Genomic DNA, 19,699 nt, shown 5'->3' on the forward strand with positions numbered 1-19,699 from the left:
AACTGGGTCAGGCTGTCTGTGCATACAGTTTGTTACCCATATCTGATCAATATAGGGCAAGTAGGAGCATACCCTAATGGGGTCAGGTTGTCCATCTGTGCCTTCAGCTTGTTATTAGTTAAGGCAAGTAATGCAATGCGAGGTTCCTTTGGACACATTTCAGTTGGTTGTTTCCACTCCGAATCACGTTGCACATTGAATTTTCCAGAGCACAGTTCAGCCACAGCTACGTTCCTTGGCAGGCTGTTTACCAGTACTTCACTTTCGCAAGGAACTAAAACTTATGTACATACCAGAGCACTTCTGCAGTGCGAAAGACTGTAGAAAAGATTTCATGATCAATCACGAAGAAAGTGACCTGGGAATCAAATAAATACAAATAAGAAATTGTAAGGGGAAGGTATTTTTTTAACCATTATAAAGATTATAAAGAAAAACATGATGACTTCAAGTTGTCCAGCTTATTATTGTCTACTGAGAGAATCATCTTGTCATTCAAATGAAAGTTTTGTGATTCTTCTGTGACCTCTTGCAACAAAACAAGATAATTTAGTGAGATGATTACTTCAGTATCATGTTTCCAGCGGTAAACATCAGCTAAACACCACATACAGTAGATCAAACCAGTCACTTGTTGTTCTGTTGATGTACATTAAATCAATTGACAATGACAACATTTCAATAACACTTAGTACAGTATGGTTAATGGATAAGGGTTGAGAAGATGGATGCAAATACTTAGCATCATCAACAAGTATATAAAAGAGATGGGCATACTAGAATATGAAAAATTATTATATTCCCAAACAAAGGCATCTAATCTTTAAATGTTGATCATTTCTTAATTAAGTCAGTGCTAATAGAGGGTCATCTGAGAAATGCTGGAAAGTCTCACAATCCATTCCCTAAAAATGGTTTGCTATTACTAAGGTATCAATTGGTCAGAAGTATAGAATGTTTTTATGTATTTTAAGTTGTGATGGCAGATAAAACTGTCTATGGTTGACTGTAGCCTGTAGTTCATTACTAATAATGTGTAAATCTCCGATGGATTATTTATAACTATTGTTATTAATATCTCTGAGATATTTCACATCTCTAGAATTGTAGCCATTCCCATGTGATTGTGTCTCATTTTGTAAATACTTTTAGTGGATGCTACACTGATTGTTTTATAAGATAATAGAAATGTTGACATTATTCTTGTTCATACTGATGAAGATTGGAGAGACAGTACTGATTTCTTTTCATTGTGGGAAGTCGGGGAAAGTCAGGAAAAAGTGAAAGGAACACATTTAAATAATGTTTATATCTGCCACAGTGAGGGAGAGAAATAATGCATATGAATCATATACATTCACTGTCTCCAATGCTTTTTATTTTGATGTAAAAGTACATTGTCTTTAACACTTAACCTTCTGGAACTGAAATTGTGTAGAGCCAGGCCTGCCTACACACGTGTGTAATTTGACTAGGCTCTGTAGCTTTGATACCTCAATTTTTGTATTCTGATATTGAAACCCCTTAAACTTTGAATAGACTGTTCCAGATACAAAGCTTTGCTAATCCATTTTACAAAATCAGCATGTTGAGTTTCCTTTTATATGCCGGAGAGAATTTCGGGCATATGTTATACCCCCTGGAGTCCGTCATCCCTCTGTTAGCAATTTGGTTTCCGGAGCATAGCTTAAGTTCCATTTGGCCCACAATATTCAAACTTCATAGGATGATTGTCTATATTGGGTAGAAATCCCCTATTGATTTTTTGGGGTCACAAGGTCAAAGGTCAAGGTCACTATTACCTTTGAAAATAGTTTCCAGGCTTAACTTAAGTTCCATTTGGCCCACAGTGTTCAAACTTCATAGGATGATTGTCCATATTAAGTAGAACACACATTTCGATTTTGGGGTCACAAGGTCAAAGTCACTATTACCTGAAAACTGAAAACAGTTTCTAGAGAATAGCTTAAGTCCCATTTGGCCTAAAGGGTTCAAACTTCATAGAATGATTGTTGATAGTGTGTAGAATACCCTTATTGATTTTGGGGTCACAAGGCCAAAGGTCAAGGTCATTATTACTGTAAAACTGAAAACAGTTTCTTGGGCATATTACTTAAGTTCCATTTGGCCCACAATATTCAAACTTCATAGATTATTGTCTATATTGGGTAGAAGACCCATATTGATTTTGGGGTCACAAGGTCACAGGTCAAGGTCACTATTACTTTGAAACCGAAAACAGTTTCCGGAACATAACTTAAGTTCCTTTTGGCCAACAGTGTTCAAACTTCATAGGATGTTTGTCCATATTGGGTAGAACACCCCTATTGATTTTGGGGTCACAAGGTCAAAGGTCATGGTCACTATTACCTATAAACTGAAACCATAACTTAAGTTCCATTTGGCCCACAATATTCAAACTTATATGAGGATTGTTATTTGAAGGAGGTAATATTTTATTTAATTTCCATGTCTTACAAATGCTTCATCCTTACTAAAAAGAATTCACTTTCGGGCATATAATGCTCCAACTACACATGTAGTGGTGCTCTTGTTATCCTCTTTTTAGGCAAGTTACATTCAGAGGATGAAATGAAAATTTTAATAGCTGGATAGATAGATTTACTTAAGTATTATGCCATAACATGGTGAAACATATCTAATATATGATAAAAACAATAAAACAGTAAAACATGTATGAGAAATGTAACCACATCAAGTACATCATATTAAGGATAGCACAAAAAAGAGAACTAAATCTCTGATTTCCATTGATACTTCTGTTTAGAAATGTGCAGCTTTAATAGTGCTGTATTGCAATTTTTCTCATTTTAATCATTATTTAGTTGATCTAATTGCTAAAGCCAATTAGGTCTAAGTACCAATTTGAAGCCAATTAGGTCTAAGGTAACCAATTAGAGCAGTGTTTACAGTGTGTGAATCACACATAATAACTAGCAGTCTAACAACAAACAATCATATTGTGAAACATTATGACAATATCTCACCTTAATGTCACCAAACTTTGACCATAATTTAACTTTACTGGGATGAAACTAGATTAGTAGAAATAGGTGATAGCAATAGTTACCATAGGAGAAATAGGTCTGCATAGCATTTACAGACACGGGGGCGATTTGAAAGGTGTAGTGATTGGTGGCGATTTGAAAATGAGAAAGTGTAGTAATCTAGATTTTTAAAAGGCCAACTGGTCTGTAAATACTAAGCAGACCTGTTCTGAGTGCTATGAACTATCGTACCTACACACTCTTTTGTTTTTATGCCCCCGCCATGTAATGGCCGGGGCATATAGTGTTACTCTGTTCCATCCTTCCGTCATTCTGTCATTCCGTCATCATCAGTTTCCGTTCATTATCTTAAGAACGGTTGCACACATTCAACTCAAATTTGACATATGGATATGTCATGAGAAAATACAGGTCAAGTTCGAATTTGGTCATGGTTTGATGATTTTTGGCAGAGTTATGCCCCTTTTACTTTGAAAATAATATGAAATTTCAGTTTCCGTTCATTATCTCCCCAACGGTACAACACATTCAACTCAAACTTGACATATGGATGTCATGAGAAAATACAGGTCAAGTTTGAATTTGGTCATGGTTCGATGATTTTTGGCAGAGTTATGCCCCTTTTACTTTGAAAATAATATGAAATTTCAGTTTCCGTTCATTATCTCCCCAACGGTACAACACATTCAACTCAAACTTGACATATGGATGCGTCAAAGGAATGCGCAGGTCAAGTTCAAATTTGGTCATGGTTCAATGATTTTTGGCAGAGTTATGCCCCTTTTACTTTGAAAGTAATATGAAATTTTCAGTTTCCGTTAATTATCTCCCCAATGGTACAACACATTCAACTCAAATTTGACATATGGATATGTTTTTGGAATGCCCAGGCCAAGTTCGAATTTGGTCATGGTTTGATGATTTTTGGCAGAGTAATGCCCCTTTCACTTTGAAAATAATATGAAATTTACAGTTTCTGTTCATTATCTACCCAACAGTGTTACATATTCAACTTAAATTTGACATATGGATATGTCAAAGGAATGGGCAGGTCAAGTTGGAATTTGGTCATGGTTTGATGATTTTTTGGCAGAGTTATGTCCCTTTCACTTTGAAAATAATAATTATAGATACATCTTAGAAATAAGCAGTTTAAGTTTGAATTTGGTCGTGGTTCAATGATTTTGGACAAACTTATCTTTCCTGAATGTTGGAAAAATTTTCAGTTTCAGCACTCATACTTTTAGCCATTATTTTGGCTACAAATATGCAATATGCTATTTTTAAAAGGTTAAGACTGAATAATTTCACTGCCTTGAACATTGTATGAAAATGGTTTGTGTTAACATTGAAAAGTTTTAAGGGCTTTGAACTTAAAATGAAAAAAAAAAAATAATGCACCATCTGAAATTTTGGCTGCATGCGGGGGCATCCGTGGCATGATGACACATTTCTAGTTTCTATCTAAACATCAGTTTATTAATATTACTGGTAATTACAAGAAACCTGTAATTTGTATACTTGATCATGTTTTAGAAAGCCGCACAAAGAAAGCAATCGCTACACTCCAATTCATTAGTGTACAAATCTAATATAATTATAATAATATATAGAAATGTTGAGGATGAGTGTTGACAAATGCATATTTGAACATAATAAGTATGCTAATCCTAAAAATGGTATTCTCTATCTATAATGAATTTCATGGTAAAAAGATAATCGCTATTTTTTTTTTTGAAGAGAAAATAGAGATATTGTTTACAGTTATGGCGATGTTACCTTGATCATAACCTTTTAAATTTTGGTGTATTCATACTTTGATTTTTTAGAAATGATGCATTTCATCACTGTTAATCGATTTTCAAAACAACACCTAAAGATCTATATATAGTTTGTCGGTGACGTTCATTAAAAAAAATAATAGAAGATTGGGAAACAAGTTGTTCACTTTACTAATAAATTTGCACATAGAGAGTGGACCAGTAGATTAGAGATGTTTATGGATTTCCTTTTTGTTTATGTATTTTTATCAATGGCATACTTTATTTTCCATCTTATTAATTTTGATTTGACAATTATATAAAACAATTTATACAAAAATAACAGAAAAGCTGAATGCCGCATTTAACTTGTGGTTTTCAGCATGTTTAGAACTTTAATTTTATCTTTCTTGAAATAACTTAAATTTGCAAATGTCAGTTTAATATAGTGAGTTACATTTGATTTGATTTTAAAATGCAAAGACAATCTTGCTGGTACAGGTATCATCCAGATGTCACTGGAAACAAACAAACAAAACAAATTGTATTGTAATTATTGGCAGATTTAGAATGTAATTTGAACTTAATGATTGTATAATGTAATAATCTGAGAAATAAATATGTGAAAACTTGATATAAACAAACCAACAATTTTCTTCTTTTTTATAGATATTTTAGGGATGCTTGATGGGTTTCAGGCATGGACTTTGTAAAGGGAGGCAATCAGTAATGAATGTATCAAATTACATAACACTTAATAACTCCATTTTACATGATTCCTAAAGAGGTAAACTGTTCCCTAAAGATTTCTTTTCATAAAGGAACTTCAATATTTATAAAGAATTTGCAATTCTTTAAAACTTTTATATTTTGTAATACTATACATGTATTTATTCAACTGCTGCAACCTAGTGGTTTTCATCAGATTTAGTTTAAAATTTGAGTGGGTCACTAAATCACATTTACCTGAAGATTCTGTGCTAAGTGACTAAATTTGCTTTGAAGTTTTATCTCTGTATGAAGTAAAAATTCAAAGGCAAAAATAATGATTGTTTTTTTTTGCTAAGGGTTACATCACTTGAATATTAGGGCCACTGAGGCTGAAAGATAGATTTTAAAATGGAGATCTCTTAAAAGAATTAAAGAATTTCCTTTACTGGAACTGAGCTAAGGTATTTAGCTTAGGTGTTTAGTAAAACTTTAGTTGTTTTCTTTTATTTTCAGATAAAGACTTTTAGAAAGAAATATAATGCTCACTTTTGAAAACTAATTTTAAGTAAGGAAAATATTTAAGTGTCTTTTTAAAAATTGGTTTATATGCAAACATGTGCCTTTTATAGGTTCTGCAGTTATTGTGATTATTTAATTTCATACAATATTCATACAAATAACAATTTCATACAATATTCATACAAATAGCAATTTCATACATTATTCATACAAATAGCAATTTCATAAAATATTCATACAAATAGCAATTTCATACAATATTCATACAAGTAGCAATTTCATACAATATTCATACAAATAACAGATTTTCTTTCAAATATTTGTTCTCTTTTAAACATCTTTGGCAGTTTACAAATTTGTTGATTTTCTTGTCTTGAAGTCCAAACAATTCAAGTCAAGAAATGTTGTATGTAACATCAGTGTACTTTCCACTTCATTAAACGTATTGAAATGATTTGGAATTTTTTAGAGGTAAGAAAAAATTAGCTTCTTTAAGACAATGTGTTAACATTTAAATGTTTCCAATGGTTAGATGAAGTAATAGCCTTTTTAATTTTTATACAAACTGTCATTCATTATAGACAGAAAATATGCTTTTTATGCTCCCTAGAAATATTTTGGTTGACCATGATAGTTGTTTGTAGTTCCTTCCATTTGACAGATACCTGTTGCCTAGTCTAGTACTAACCTGAAGACAACAATAATCGCAACAGATTTACTGGGAGCACTAGTTTTGTTTAAATTTAGGCTGATTTCTTTGGATTTGTGATAAACTTCTAATGTCTTAGTAATTCTTTTACTTTTACAATTGGGGTGCAGGGGGTGGAGGGTGAGGGGGTCATTTATTATACAGTATACAGATACTGTTTTCAAATATACCAGTGCCATGCTATAATATTGTAATAATATAATTCACCTTAACCAATCAATTAATAAGAAATTTTATGTACTTATAACTTGTAAATGCCATAATTTGTTCTTAAAATAACATCTTAGTATGTTGTTGTTTTTTTTTGTCTTGAAGAATATAAGAGAATTAATTAGGAAGAAATTTACACCTGTGACATATAGATCTTTTACAAAATGATATGTTATTTACATTGTTTGCAAGTCATTATTAATGGTCAAAATAATTTGAGGAAATTCTTTCTTTATTGCTTTTATATTGCCTCAGTTAATAAAAAAAAAACATTTTCCAAGAAATTTATTTTTACAGACAGCGACACTTTCAGCTGTCAGCATTATCAACAAAAAAAATCCTATAAAAATTACAAAAAAAGGAAAACAGTATTTAAGAAAAGTTAAGAAATATCTATATCAAATGTTTATACTGGTAAATTCAGAATTTTTATTAGAACAATCTTTATGTAAAAGTCACATGAGCAGTATTTATATGGATTGATTTTAGATTCATTTCAGTATATAATTCATAATTTGATACAATGTGTGTTTTAAGTGAGTAAAAGTAAACAAAAAATGGCCATATTTTCTTGATGATCTTAGATTATAAATATCAAGGTGACAATAACAGACTGCTTCTAGAGTATAAACTTAACATTAGATCTCACACATTTATTCTAACATGATTGGCAAAAGTCCCATAACTCTGATTTGCTTTTTTGCATAATTATGCCCCTTTTTTGACTTAGAAATCCTTGGTTAAGTTTTTGCGTGTAAGCAAGTATGTCCATAACTACTGAAGGGAATGGATTGAAACTTCACATACTTGTTCTCTGTGATTATCTTACTTGATTGGCAAAAGTCCCATAACTCTGATATGTTTTTTTTGCATAATTATGCCCCTTTTTCGACTTAGAAATCCTTGGTAAAGTTTTTGCTTGTAAGCTGGTATCTCCATATCTACTGAAGGGTTTGTGCCTTTTTTGGGACAATTTTATGCATTCATAATAATAAAGCAGTGATTTACTCAATAAAACAACTTAATAACAAGCCTTTGTACCTTTTCGGACAATTTTATGTATTCATATAGGTAAGCATTATTATACTCAATGACAATTTTTTTGAATAGTCGAGTGTCGCTGTCTTGTTGATATAATTTGCTATTACAAGTTTACAAGTAGACAGTGACATAAACTTATCAATGACCTTGACCTCAATGGTCAATTTAAGAAGAACTCTTTAAGACAAAACTGTCATGATAATATTAATTAAATATTACCTTAACCTTTCAAGGTTATATTTTCAAATTAAGCTTAAAAAGTAACTTTGTAAACTTCTTAATTATGAACAGGTTTGATTCATGCTGTGACAAAACAACACTTATGACAACACCATCATTTTGAATAATTTCAGTATGACCTTGATCTGTAAATGACCTTGACTGTTAAGGTCAGGTATGAATTTTGTCAAAGAAGATGATGATTTATTCAGACAATATTCTGCCATCAATGTTTGACTTTAGAATTGCTTTTGATAGACTTTGTTCCACTTATAATATCCAGCACAGAGAAAAGTGAAGCATGCTATCATACACAAAATTTATTTGACAAGAAGGTTTTATGCTTGAAAATGAAGTAAATGAATGTGTTTGCAAAATGATTTGTAATATTTTATGCTGGTTGAATGTTGTTCTAATGAAATAAACTGAACATAAGTCAAATGCTTTGACATAGCATTAGTTACAGATAAAACTTGGCTGACTGTTTATAGTTGACTGTAGCCTGTAGTTCATTACCAGTAATGTGTAAATCTCCGATGGATTATTATAACTATTGTTATTAATATCTCTGAGATATTTCACATCTCTAGAATTGTAGCCATTCCCATGTGATTGTGTCTCATTTTGTAAATACTTTTAGTTGATGCTACACTGATTGTTTTATAAGATAATAGAAATGTTGACATTATTCTTGTATATACTGATGAAGATTGGAGAGACAGTACTGATTTCTTTTCATCAGGGAAATTGGGAAAAGGTGAAAGGAACATATTTGAATAATGATTTATACAGGTATATGTCAAGAATAATCTCCTATAATCAAGCATCATTTTGTGTCGCTAATGCTTTAAGGATATTGGTATGGTACTGTTAGATTGTCTTTGACATAATTTGCTTGTCTTTGTTATAATTTGCTTATTGTCAAAATTAGGCATTGCAGAAAAAGGTTCATGTACATTGGTTGTATGTATAAGACTATCTGACATTGATAAGAGTTCTTGGTGCCCTCACTGGTATATAGTAAATGAACCATCTGTCTGTCTGTCTGCCCCCATGATGGAAAGTTGGTTTTAATAATCGGAAATACAGGTGTTCGGCACATTTGTATTGCCAAAATGGTCAAATGATCATAAAATAATCTCTCCTTTATCATTATGAACAAGATTACTATCTGTCTGTAGTCTATGCTTAATGGGGGTCCATCCGCCCGTAAGGGCACAAAATGCAGCTTTAGCTGTCGAGTACGGACCCTGAACACATCGACAGTCATGCCCTTAAAGAGTAAATTTTGAAGCACAAAGTGGTGATAATTTACCTCGATTCAATTTCAACAGAGTATTAGCCAAAGATATGAATTTTGAGCCAAAAATAGGTCACTGTACGGCGGTCAATGAGAACCTGAATGTACAGTAACCTGAGACAATATGAAAGGGTATCAGCAAAGCGCCTGCTATTCAAGCCGCCTAACCATGCTAGGGGCTAACACACCCTAGCACACCATCTTCGTCGACCCAAAGCCTACTTTGTAGGACCGCTCTCCTCAGCTTTAGTCAGGGCATCGGCAGCTGGTCCGCAGCACAAGTTCCGATCTTTTTTGCTGTCCCCAGTCTTCAAATCTTTTGCTGATGCCCTGTGCCTTCTCAACGACCTTTACATACCAAGGGGAAGAGAGAAGACAAAACTACTATCCAGCATGCATTTACTATATATATAGGAAACAGGTTCGGGATAGTAGTTTTGTTTATCATGAACATCAATCACTTATTTGACATAAATACCTGAGAAAACAGGATAAATAATTTTTGTGTGTGTGTTTTGTTATATTTTCATGAGCATGAGTTTACAGGATCATCAACGTTATTTTATGTTTTGTTATTTTGGACAACAATTATAACTCAACAATGAGATTTTAAAAGCAGTGTAAAATAATTTGTGGGAGTAAACCTGGTTAAACAGAACTTTGATATCTGAAAGTGAAAGAACTTGAAAAACTTAAGGAGAGTGTTTGTTTCTGGAGCTCCTTTAGATTAATTAAAAAATTAGATGTGTCTACCAAAATTTTCAGTAATTTCCTTATATTATGTTACTAATATCTTAGAATAGCCAAAGAGATTCCCACATTTCTGTTAATGACCAATGAAAATTCTATTAACATTTAATTTTCCCGGTAAATTTTAGATGACCTTCAGCTAAAACAAAACTTCATGCAGTAACCAGGCTTCTTTTGATGTGGCATCTTTCTGTTGCAAGTTTGTGAGTTTGGTTGTTTTGAAGGGTTCAGAAAGATATTAAGAAAGTTTGAGATTTATCAAGCAACATGTTTTATAACAATGTAATACTGCATTATTGTACAGTTCAACATCTATGCTTTTTATTCTGTATAAAACAAACTATTGAACTGTCAAATAACAATTTAGTTCCCAAGTTTTGCTATAACTTTGATAATATTATAAATATAGTAGACACTCTGGAAGTTATATATAGAAAAACTTGTCTGTACTGGCATTATCCAGGCAAACAATTGTAACAAACAAACAAATTACTTGAATTAATCAGTTCTATGGTGTAACTTGAACCGCTGAAGGTATGTACTCACTGTGAAAGTTTATAAAAATAAATAAAAAATTGTCACGCTTTGAACATATATTTCTAGCACATACTGTGTTTAATGCTCAAAAGCTTTTTCTTATTAAGTTCAGTTGTCAGTTGCCCAAAGGGAGGTAATCAGTAATGAATGTATCCAATAACATTAATAATGTAAAGTACTGGATTTTACATGCTTACTAAAGAGGTAAACTGTTAACAAGATATTGGTTTCTATAAAGGAACTTTTATCCTAAAAATAATTTGCAATTCTTAAAAGCTTTTATATTATATAGTACTATATAAGTGTTTCATATTTAGCAGGTGCAACAAAGTGGTTTTCGTCAGATTTCGTTCATAAGTAGAATAGGTCACTAAATAGCTTTTCCCTTGAGATTCTGTAATAGGGTTTTATATTAAGCCTTCCAGAAGCAAACACAACAAAGTTGTTTACACGTGATTCCCGTCAAAATAAGCACAGTTAAATAAGCTGCAAAATATATACACATGCTGAGCTGTGCACAATATTCGGATGTAAATAAAATTAAAGATAGCAACTAATTTTATTTTTTACTAAACAATTCATTTGTCTACCAGCATGTTATGTTTTTCCATGAAAATTATAACAGATGACATTAAAGATCTGGACAGTTAGGTGTTTTTTGTTTTCCAACTTTGTATCAACTATCAGCTGTTTTCAAATTAAAATGTTATTCCTTATGTTTTTCTTATGGTTACATGCAGTTGTGTCCCTCACTACCAAAGGAGGTGTCCCTCACCACCCAGAGTGGTGTCCCTCACTACCCAGAGTGGTGTCCCTAACTACCAAAGGAGGTGTCCCTCACCACCCAGAGTGGTGTCCCTCACTACCAAAGGAGGTGTCCCTCACCACCCAGAGTGGTGTCCCTCACTTAACCCAGGAGTCATGGGTTTGAGCCGTTCATGGGCGATACCAATGGTACTAGTAATTTACTGTCTCAAAAATGGACTAAATAAGAATTCATAATATCTAGACTTATCTTATGTTCTCTCTCTAAAACCATATTTGAAATTATCTGTTTTAAACCAACTGAATATATATGATGAGAATAAGGTTTCTTGACATTGCCAGACAATTTGACCTATATTTTTGAGTTTACTGACCTCTAGACACAAATTTAAAGAGGAAATTTTACTTGTGTAAACTTTATATGGTCCTTGCAAAATGTAGACCTGAGGCTTTTGCTCCTGAAATAATGGACAGATGTTTTTGAAACTTTACAGTTAATGTAAAACCCTGTTGGACACTTAAAATTGTTCAGACTGTTAAAGAATTGACTTCAAACCACTTGCCTCTCACCACTGTTAAGGTTAGAGCCGCAACTCAAATACATTTACTACACAAGCTGTGCAAGCATTGTTTTATTCTAAATGTGTTGAAAGCTATCCAACTAGCTTACAGAATGTTCGTAGTTCTATTCAGGTGCCCGTTTGTGCCTGACATAATGTACACAGGTGCATCTGAGGTCTTCCTCCACCAGTAAAGCTGGAAAGTCTACTGAGTTGGTTGACATAAAACCCAACTAAAAGAAGAAGAAGAAAAACAATTTGGTAGAACTCATTGTCAGATCTTCATGAAATCCATCTAGGGCTACATGCATTTTGTTTGATCTACTAAACAAGATATATTTTCTGTAAAAGCCAAAAAATAGAAATTAGCTACAAATATATTCATCTATGTCATACACCCTTAAATATATCTGGATCTGATAGTGATAAGCCTTTGCTACAAGTTTAGAGTTCGGCTAGACAGCACCATTCAGGTCAGCCTGTGCATCTGTGAAGTTTTGCCATTCTCTATATTGGCAGCCTAACTTTTTTGTATTTTGTAAACAGAATTCCTTTAAATTTTAATGTATGTTTCCAAATTCAAACCACAGCAAATTTATTACACAGATTCTTTCATTCTCGCGAACATGTTCCTTAGACGTGAGATCCAGGGCACTAAAGGACTGTCAATATTGTTTAAACATTGTCTGATAAATATTTGTTATAGATTTGTTGAACTATGTATTTGGAACTGTCCTTTCAAAGTGAGTTTAAAGGATTTCAGTATGAAATAAAAAAAAGAATGAACAGCCAACAGTATAGAGACTGATCAAACTGCACTGATATAACTGCAGGCTGGCCTGGCTCTTTACTGATTGATAGCAAAGTCTCATCATTTTTGGTTTGTTAAAATAAAATTCTATAAACTTCCAAGACTAGCCTTTTCAACAATGTTAATTTTGATATTAAATAAATGCTGCATTTAAACATTTTTTCCTTTTTCTTTTTGAAATAGTAACTTTAATAGCATTTTACATTGTAACTTACAGTTTGATTCTTATTTTCCTTTTTTCTTTGCAATATGTTTTACCTTTTATGTCACATGAAGGTTTGTGTGATAATTGTTCTTGGTGCATATCTGCTTTCACATTAACAGCACATGTTACAATCATTTTGTTTTAACTACAAGCTATATCAATATTAGGAAATGTTTTCTTATCTATTTTTGTAATATTTTTTTCTCATTCAAAGTGTGTTTGATAGAATATAAGCCTGTACATATTGGTATATTTTTCTAGCAAATTCTCGAAGGCCAAACTACAGATGGTGTAAAGTGCATGAATCAACAATCCATATTTTAAAAATCTTAAATTTTAAAGAATCTGAAGACATTTAAGCTTCTAGTTTACGTAACTGTGTGACATATTTGTTTGATGCAAAACAATGAAATTACATTGTTTACCGATGAAAAAATCTAAATTTTCACTCAATGAATCTGAGAAATACAATGGCTCCTAGTGCTGATTCTTCTATTACATACAAGGGTAGACAATAAGTTTCAAATAAAATTTCAATGAAATTTTGACTTTGGATAGGTAAGGTTATGGGGATATTCTGATTTTTTTTGTCATAAGCAAATGTAGTTGCCATGGCTACAAGTGCCTTAAAGTTTATATAAAAATTATAGATGGAGAGAAGGTTTTTAGTTAGACGCTGGTCTGAATTTATGTTTGATTTAAACATATTTTATTGCTCTTTTCATACACATTTACAATATAATTTTATCATAATATAAACACAAAAGTAGCAAAAGGGTTGAACCACAAGTTATTAAACATTTCTTCCATCTAGCTTTTAGAACTCAATGCTCACTCTGTAAACTGTATTTAATGTGATATAACTTTTAACTTTGCTGATAAAAGATATTGTTTAAACTAAATACCAATGGTGATGAAATTCCTTTTCTTTTATGTTTCAGACTATTGAAAGGCTATTCAATGATGTTAAGAAGAAGAAGCCAAAGGGACAGCTGCTGTCTTCTGCTACTCCTGAGGTTTGTAATTACCTGAACTCTTTAATGAAAGTACTAGAAAATGATTATAGCAGGTCAAAGTTACCGTTATAGATCCAGGCCAGTATGCACAGTTATGTTGTAATTCATAGAGGTCAGTCTGTAAAGCTGTATTGTATTATAGAGATACACCAGTCTATCATAGAGACAAATCAGTCTGCACAGCTGTATAGTATCATAGAGATACACCAGTCTATCATAGAGACAAGTCAGTCTGCACAGCTGTATTGTATCAGAAAGATACACCAATTTATCATTGAGACAAGTCAGTCTGCACAGTTGTATTGCATCATAGAGACAGGTCAGTCTGTACAGCTGTGTTGTGTCATGGGCAGGTCAGTCTGTACAGCTGTGTTGTGTAATAGAGACTGAGGTCAGTCTGCACAGCTGTGTTGTATCATAGAGACAGGTCAGTCTGTACAGCTGTGTTGTATCATAGAGATAGGTCAGTTGTCACAGCTGTGTTGTGTCATAGGGACATGTCAGTCTGCACAGCTGTGTTGTATCATATAGACAGGTCAGTCTGTACAGCTGTGTTGTGTCATAGAGATAGGTCAGTTGTCACAGCTGTGTTGTTGTCACAGCTGTGTTGTATTGTAGAGACAGGTTATCCTGCACTGCTGTGTTGTATCATCAGGTCAGTCTGTACAGCTGTGTTGTATCATAGAGACAGGTCAGTCTGTAAAGCTGTGTTGTATCATATAGACAGGCCAGTTGGTACAGCTGTTTTGTATCATAGAGACAGGCCAGTCTACACAGCTGTGTTGTATTTTAGACAGGCCAGTCTGTACAGCTGTGTTGTATCATAGAGAGAGGTCAGTCTGTACAGCTGCATTGTATTAAAGAGACAGGCTAGTCTGCACTGCTGTGTTGTATTAAAGAGTCAGGCCAGTCTGCACAGCTGTGTTGTATCATAGATATAGGTCAGTATGCACAGCTGTGTTGTGTCAGAGAGACAGGCCAGTCTGCACTGCTGTGTTGTATCATAGAGACAGGTCAGTCTGCACAGCTGTGTTGTGTCATACAGATCAGTATGCACAGCTGTGTTGTATCATAGAGACAGGCCAGTCTGTAAAGCTGTGTTGTATCATATAGACAGGCCAGTCTGTACAGCTGTGTTGTATCATCAGGTTAGTCTGTACAGCTGTGTTGTATCAAAGAGACAGGTCAGTCTGTACAGCTGTGTTGTATCATATAGACAGGCAAGTCTGTATAGCTGTGTTGTATCATAGAGACAGGCCAGTCTACACAGCTGTGTTGTATCATAGAGACAGGCCAGTCTGCACAGCTGTGTTGTATCATAGAGACAGGTCAGTATGCACAGCTGTGTTGTCTCAAAGAGACAGGCCAGTCTGCACAGCTGTGTTGTATCAAAGAGACAGGCAAGTCTGCACACCAGTGTTGTGTCATAGAGACAGTTCAGTCTGCCAAGCTGTGTTGTGTCATAGTTATAGGTCAGTCTTCACAGCTGTGTTGTGTCATAGAGACAGGCCAGTCTGCACAGCTGTGTTGTATCAAAAGGACAGGTCAGTCTGTACAGCTGTGTTGTATCATAGAGACAGTCCAGTCTGCACAGCTGTGTTGTATCATAGAGACAGATCAGTATGCACAGCTGTGTTGTATCATAGAGACAGTCCAGTCTGCACAGCTGTGTTGTGTCATAGAGACAGATCAGTATGCACAGTTGTGTTGTATCATAGAGACATGTCAGTCTGCACAGCTGTGTTGTGTCAATAATAGCCTCTGTCTCTACACTTTTTCCTGTTCCAGTAATGCATTTTCATATTGAAATCACAAAAGGTAGTAATGTATAGTTAACAGGACTGGTCCTGAAGGAATTTAAATGTCAACAGTTTGGCATGATTATGATTTAATAATGAAAATAAAAGAAAATTAATTTTGCATAGTCTTAATTCTCAACTTTTGAGCTTGAAATAGAAATTCACAAAATACTGTCAGATATATAGCTTACATTGAGGTATTTGAATTTCTCAGGGGGATTATGATAATAGATAGACTGGAACAAATAATGAATAGCAAGATTTTTTTCTTTGATTTAACAAGCTATTTTGTGTAGGCTTTTAGATGACTTTTAAAGGACTCAAGATTATACCAAAGTTACACTAAAGATGTCGTCTGCTGGTAAGATGTCTGCTGTTGACAAGATAAGGTCTACCCATGAGGAAACTGAAAAAGTGATTAAAGATTTAAGTGTCTATTTTTCCCCTAGATATTAACGTTTTTTTCTCTACATTAATGGTTGAAATTGTACTTTTTTTCGTGGAAGAATTTTCTTGACAAATGACTTGGGAAAATAAGATTTGTGGCATAATGTTTACCATAGATTTGTAATTAAACCTATCCTGTCCTTTAAATTTAAGGATATACAGAATTTATTTTAGTTCTATTGTGTAGGAAGCTTATAGACACACTCTCAGCCATACAAAATATAAGTCATTGTAATGCTATATCTAATGAAATTTTTTTTTATAAAATTTAAAAATGATCAAATTATGTTGTTTACCTAATCTTACGATTGAGTCATGAAAATGATGTAACATAGTATGTTTCTGTGATTTAACTTACATGATAATTGTACTGAAACTGAATAAAATGTTCCGGCTGCTACTTAAAGTAGTTTTTCAAGTGTTTAGCTGCAACCTTCACTCAAAAGGAACTAAACCCTGAATATTTCTTTCGTACTGATATTTTGGCAGTATTCTTTTTTATGCCCGCGAAGGGAGTCATATTTAAATCGCACTGTCCGTCTGTGCGTCCCCACTATATTCTTGTTTGGATTGTAACTTTGTCATACATTGAGAGATTTTGAAATAACATGGAACAAATGTCTACCACATCAAGACGATGTTTCGCGTCCAAGAACCACGTCCCTATCTTAAAGGTCACACTATCATTTTGAAGTTTCACATTATCACAAATAGAGTAAGTAGGTACACACATTCGTGTTTGGACTGTGACTTTGTCATGCATCAAATGATTTTAAAATAACTAGTCATAAATGTCTACCACATCAAGACGACATGTCGCCAGAAAGACCCATGTCCCTATCTTCAAGGTCAAGTCAAACTTATAGGTTGAAGGTACTCGTTCTCTCAAGAAGAGTTTGAAGATACACATTTATGTCCGGATGCATGGAAGGATTTTAGAATACTTGGCACAAATGCTACCTCATCAAGAAGATGTGTCGCGGCTAAGGCTCATGTCCGTCTTTGTGTCCCCAATCCAATTTACTCAATTAATTAAACCTTAATTGATGTTGTTTTTTTTCAAGAGACATTCCTTATATTTACAGTACCAATTAATTCTGTATATCAAAATAGAAAGGAAAGTGGGATCACAGATGGTGTCATTACTATAAATTACTGTCTTAGTTTTCCTGACAGGTTTGACATAAATGGAAGATAAATAGATCTTTAGGTTATGGTCTTACAAATTAAAAAAGAGTAACTGGATAATGGATAGATAGAATGACAAAAGTACACAAGTACTGAAATTAGGTATTTGTTGCCATCCCTTGTAATAATGTGATTATCATGGACATGGTGCTATCTAGCTTTCCTGCATAATTTAAGTGAGAAAATTTGCATGGCAGTGTGTAAAACATTTATTTGTCATAGAGAGCTGCAGAAGGTTAGTAGCATGATACTCCCCCTTTAAGAATGAGAGGACTTTTGGAACAAAAAGTTCCGAGAGTCATGTTCTATCACGGTAACTCTGTTGAGTTTCTTTGAGCATGAAACTTGGCAACAATTTGTACATCCTTACCAACAAGTATAAATGAGTTTTTCAATAGGTGAAATTTTAGTCTTTGGGCTGTCTTAAATAGAGGAGAGCAAGAGACATTTCCCAGTAGTTGAATGTAAAACAGAGCTGGCCAGTGGCATGACTTACCTTCACTTTTTCTCAGATTATGCTGTTTCAGGATTAAAATCTTTAAATAAACCTTACTTGTACAAGTTGGTCAGACTTCATAATATGAGGGCTGGCTGACAAACAAAGCCTTGATTTGAAGGATTATATCATATATATCTTCAATCATTAGCCTTGCCAGCAAAATCTTAGGCAGTATAATTACTGTCTGTATCTCTAGAAACTTTTTTCGGAAACAATATTTCATGTTTTTCGCAAGGATTGGGTTTCCCAGAGACAAACTTTCAAACAATCATAGTGGCCATGAATGACAGATTTTAATACAGAAAATGCATTTTGGGCTGGTGGTAAATATCAACAAAGTTCGCAAAAGTCAAGAAATATGCTAAGATTTATCGCCAATTTAACAAAAAGTATTCAATTTGCAGAAAAAAGCAAAAACATCTCTTAAACCAGACATATTCAGCTTCACTAAATTGTTTAGTTTGGAAAAAACAATTAAGTTATGATGGAGAAATAAGTTGTAACATTACCTAGATGAACTTTTGTTTTCAATGTTTTAAGGGGCTATTTCCAATGAACGCTGTACAACAGTGATAGAGAGAGATTGTTTTATCACTTGGCACAAACGTTCATCATAAGGTAGTGTTGTGAGCAAAATTCTGGTGGCTTTGGCCAAGCTCAAGGTCACATTCAGAGGTCCAAGCTAATGTCATGAATTGTGGTCTTGATTTAAATGTTAATAGTCACTCTAATGAGACTTAATATTTGTTTTGTAATAAATTGGCAAAATTGTGATAGGCTTATTTTGTAATAAATTACGATTAAATTCGCCAAAAGTTATTGATAGAATTGATACAGTTTCAAAGAAAGCTGACGATTTGGTTTATTTTACTTCTTTATTTCATTTTAATAGTTTGTGGAGTTGAAAGCACTATGGCAGTACACATGCTCAGAACAAGGTCAGGTTGCTAGGCAATGCAGCCAGTTGTGGATACAACTTTTAAAGGAACAGTGTGCAGATTTCACTTACGTTCTTAATGGGTTTTTGAATCAAGTACCAACTTCAAAGTAAGTATGCATAACAATTTAAATACTGTACTGACTTAAAAATATCTTTCCAAATGTCCTTGAATATTGTTTGTACCAAATAGCCAAGTTAATACAGTGTAACTTCCGAATTCCGGAACTTCTGAAATCCGGAAACTTCTTAAAACCGAACAATTTTTTCGGTCCCAATTTTTTCCCTTCTATTTTCTATTAATATAATACTTCTGAATTCCGGAACTTCTAAATTCTGAATTCCGGACAATATTTTCGTAAAATTAGAGTCAAATCAATGCAATTTTACCTCCGGAAATATCCAAAGGTGTGAAATACATTATAAATCGAGAATGTTTACCCTGCAGGAAGATTTAATCTCCCTATTGATTGTTTACTAATTAGTGATGATCGTGTAATTTGACACGCGCTAAAATTACTAACTGTGAAATGGTATGTTTGAAGTGATGCGGTTTATCAAAGTAATTTACGGCGGTCAGTTAATTTGAAGTGTTAATTTGCGAATTAAATGATATTTAATAGGACAATGTATGCATCAAATGTATTTAGGGATTTTATTGCATTTGATGTAATTATTAATTAACTA

The 19,699-nt window shown here is 33.4% G+C and overlaps 1 protein-coding gene across 1 annotated transcript in view; it reads left to right on the forward strand.

Moving 5' to 3' along the window:
* The first annotated feature begins 14,057 nt into the window (after window positions 1–14,057).
* LOC132715409 (focadhesin-like) overlaps window positions 14,058–19,699 on the forward strand; it is a 96,092-nt gene continuing 90,450 nt past the window's right edge. The window contains exons 1-2 of the mRNA XM_060698404.1: window positions 14,058–14,142; window positions 18,968–19,122. Of these exons, the coding sequence (XP_060554387.1) occupies window positions 14,059–14,142; window positions 18,968–19,122 (239 nt within the window). The 5' untranslated portion in view covers window position 14,058. The remainder of the gene's footprint in view (window positions 14,143–18,967; window positions 19,123–19,699) is intronic.

This window comes from Ruditapes philippinarum, unplaced genomic scaffold (assembly GCF_026571515.1).
Source record: "Ruditapes philippinarum isolate M1 unplaced genomic scaffold, ASM2657151v2 ctg2652_1_1_1_1, whole genome shotgun sequence".
Taxonomy (NCBI): Eukaryota; Metazoa; Mollusca; class Bivalvia; order Venerida; family Veneridae; genus Ruditapes; species Ruditapes philippinarum.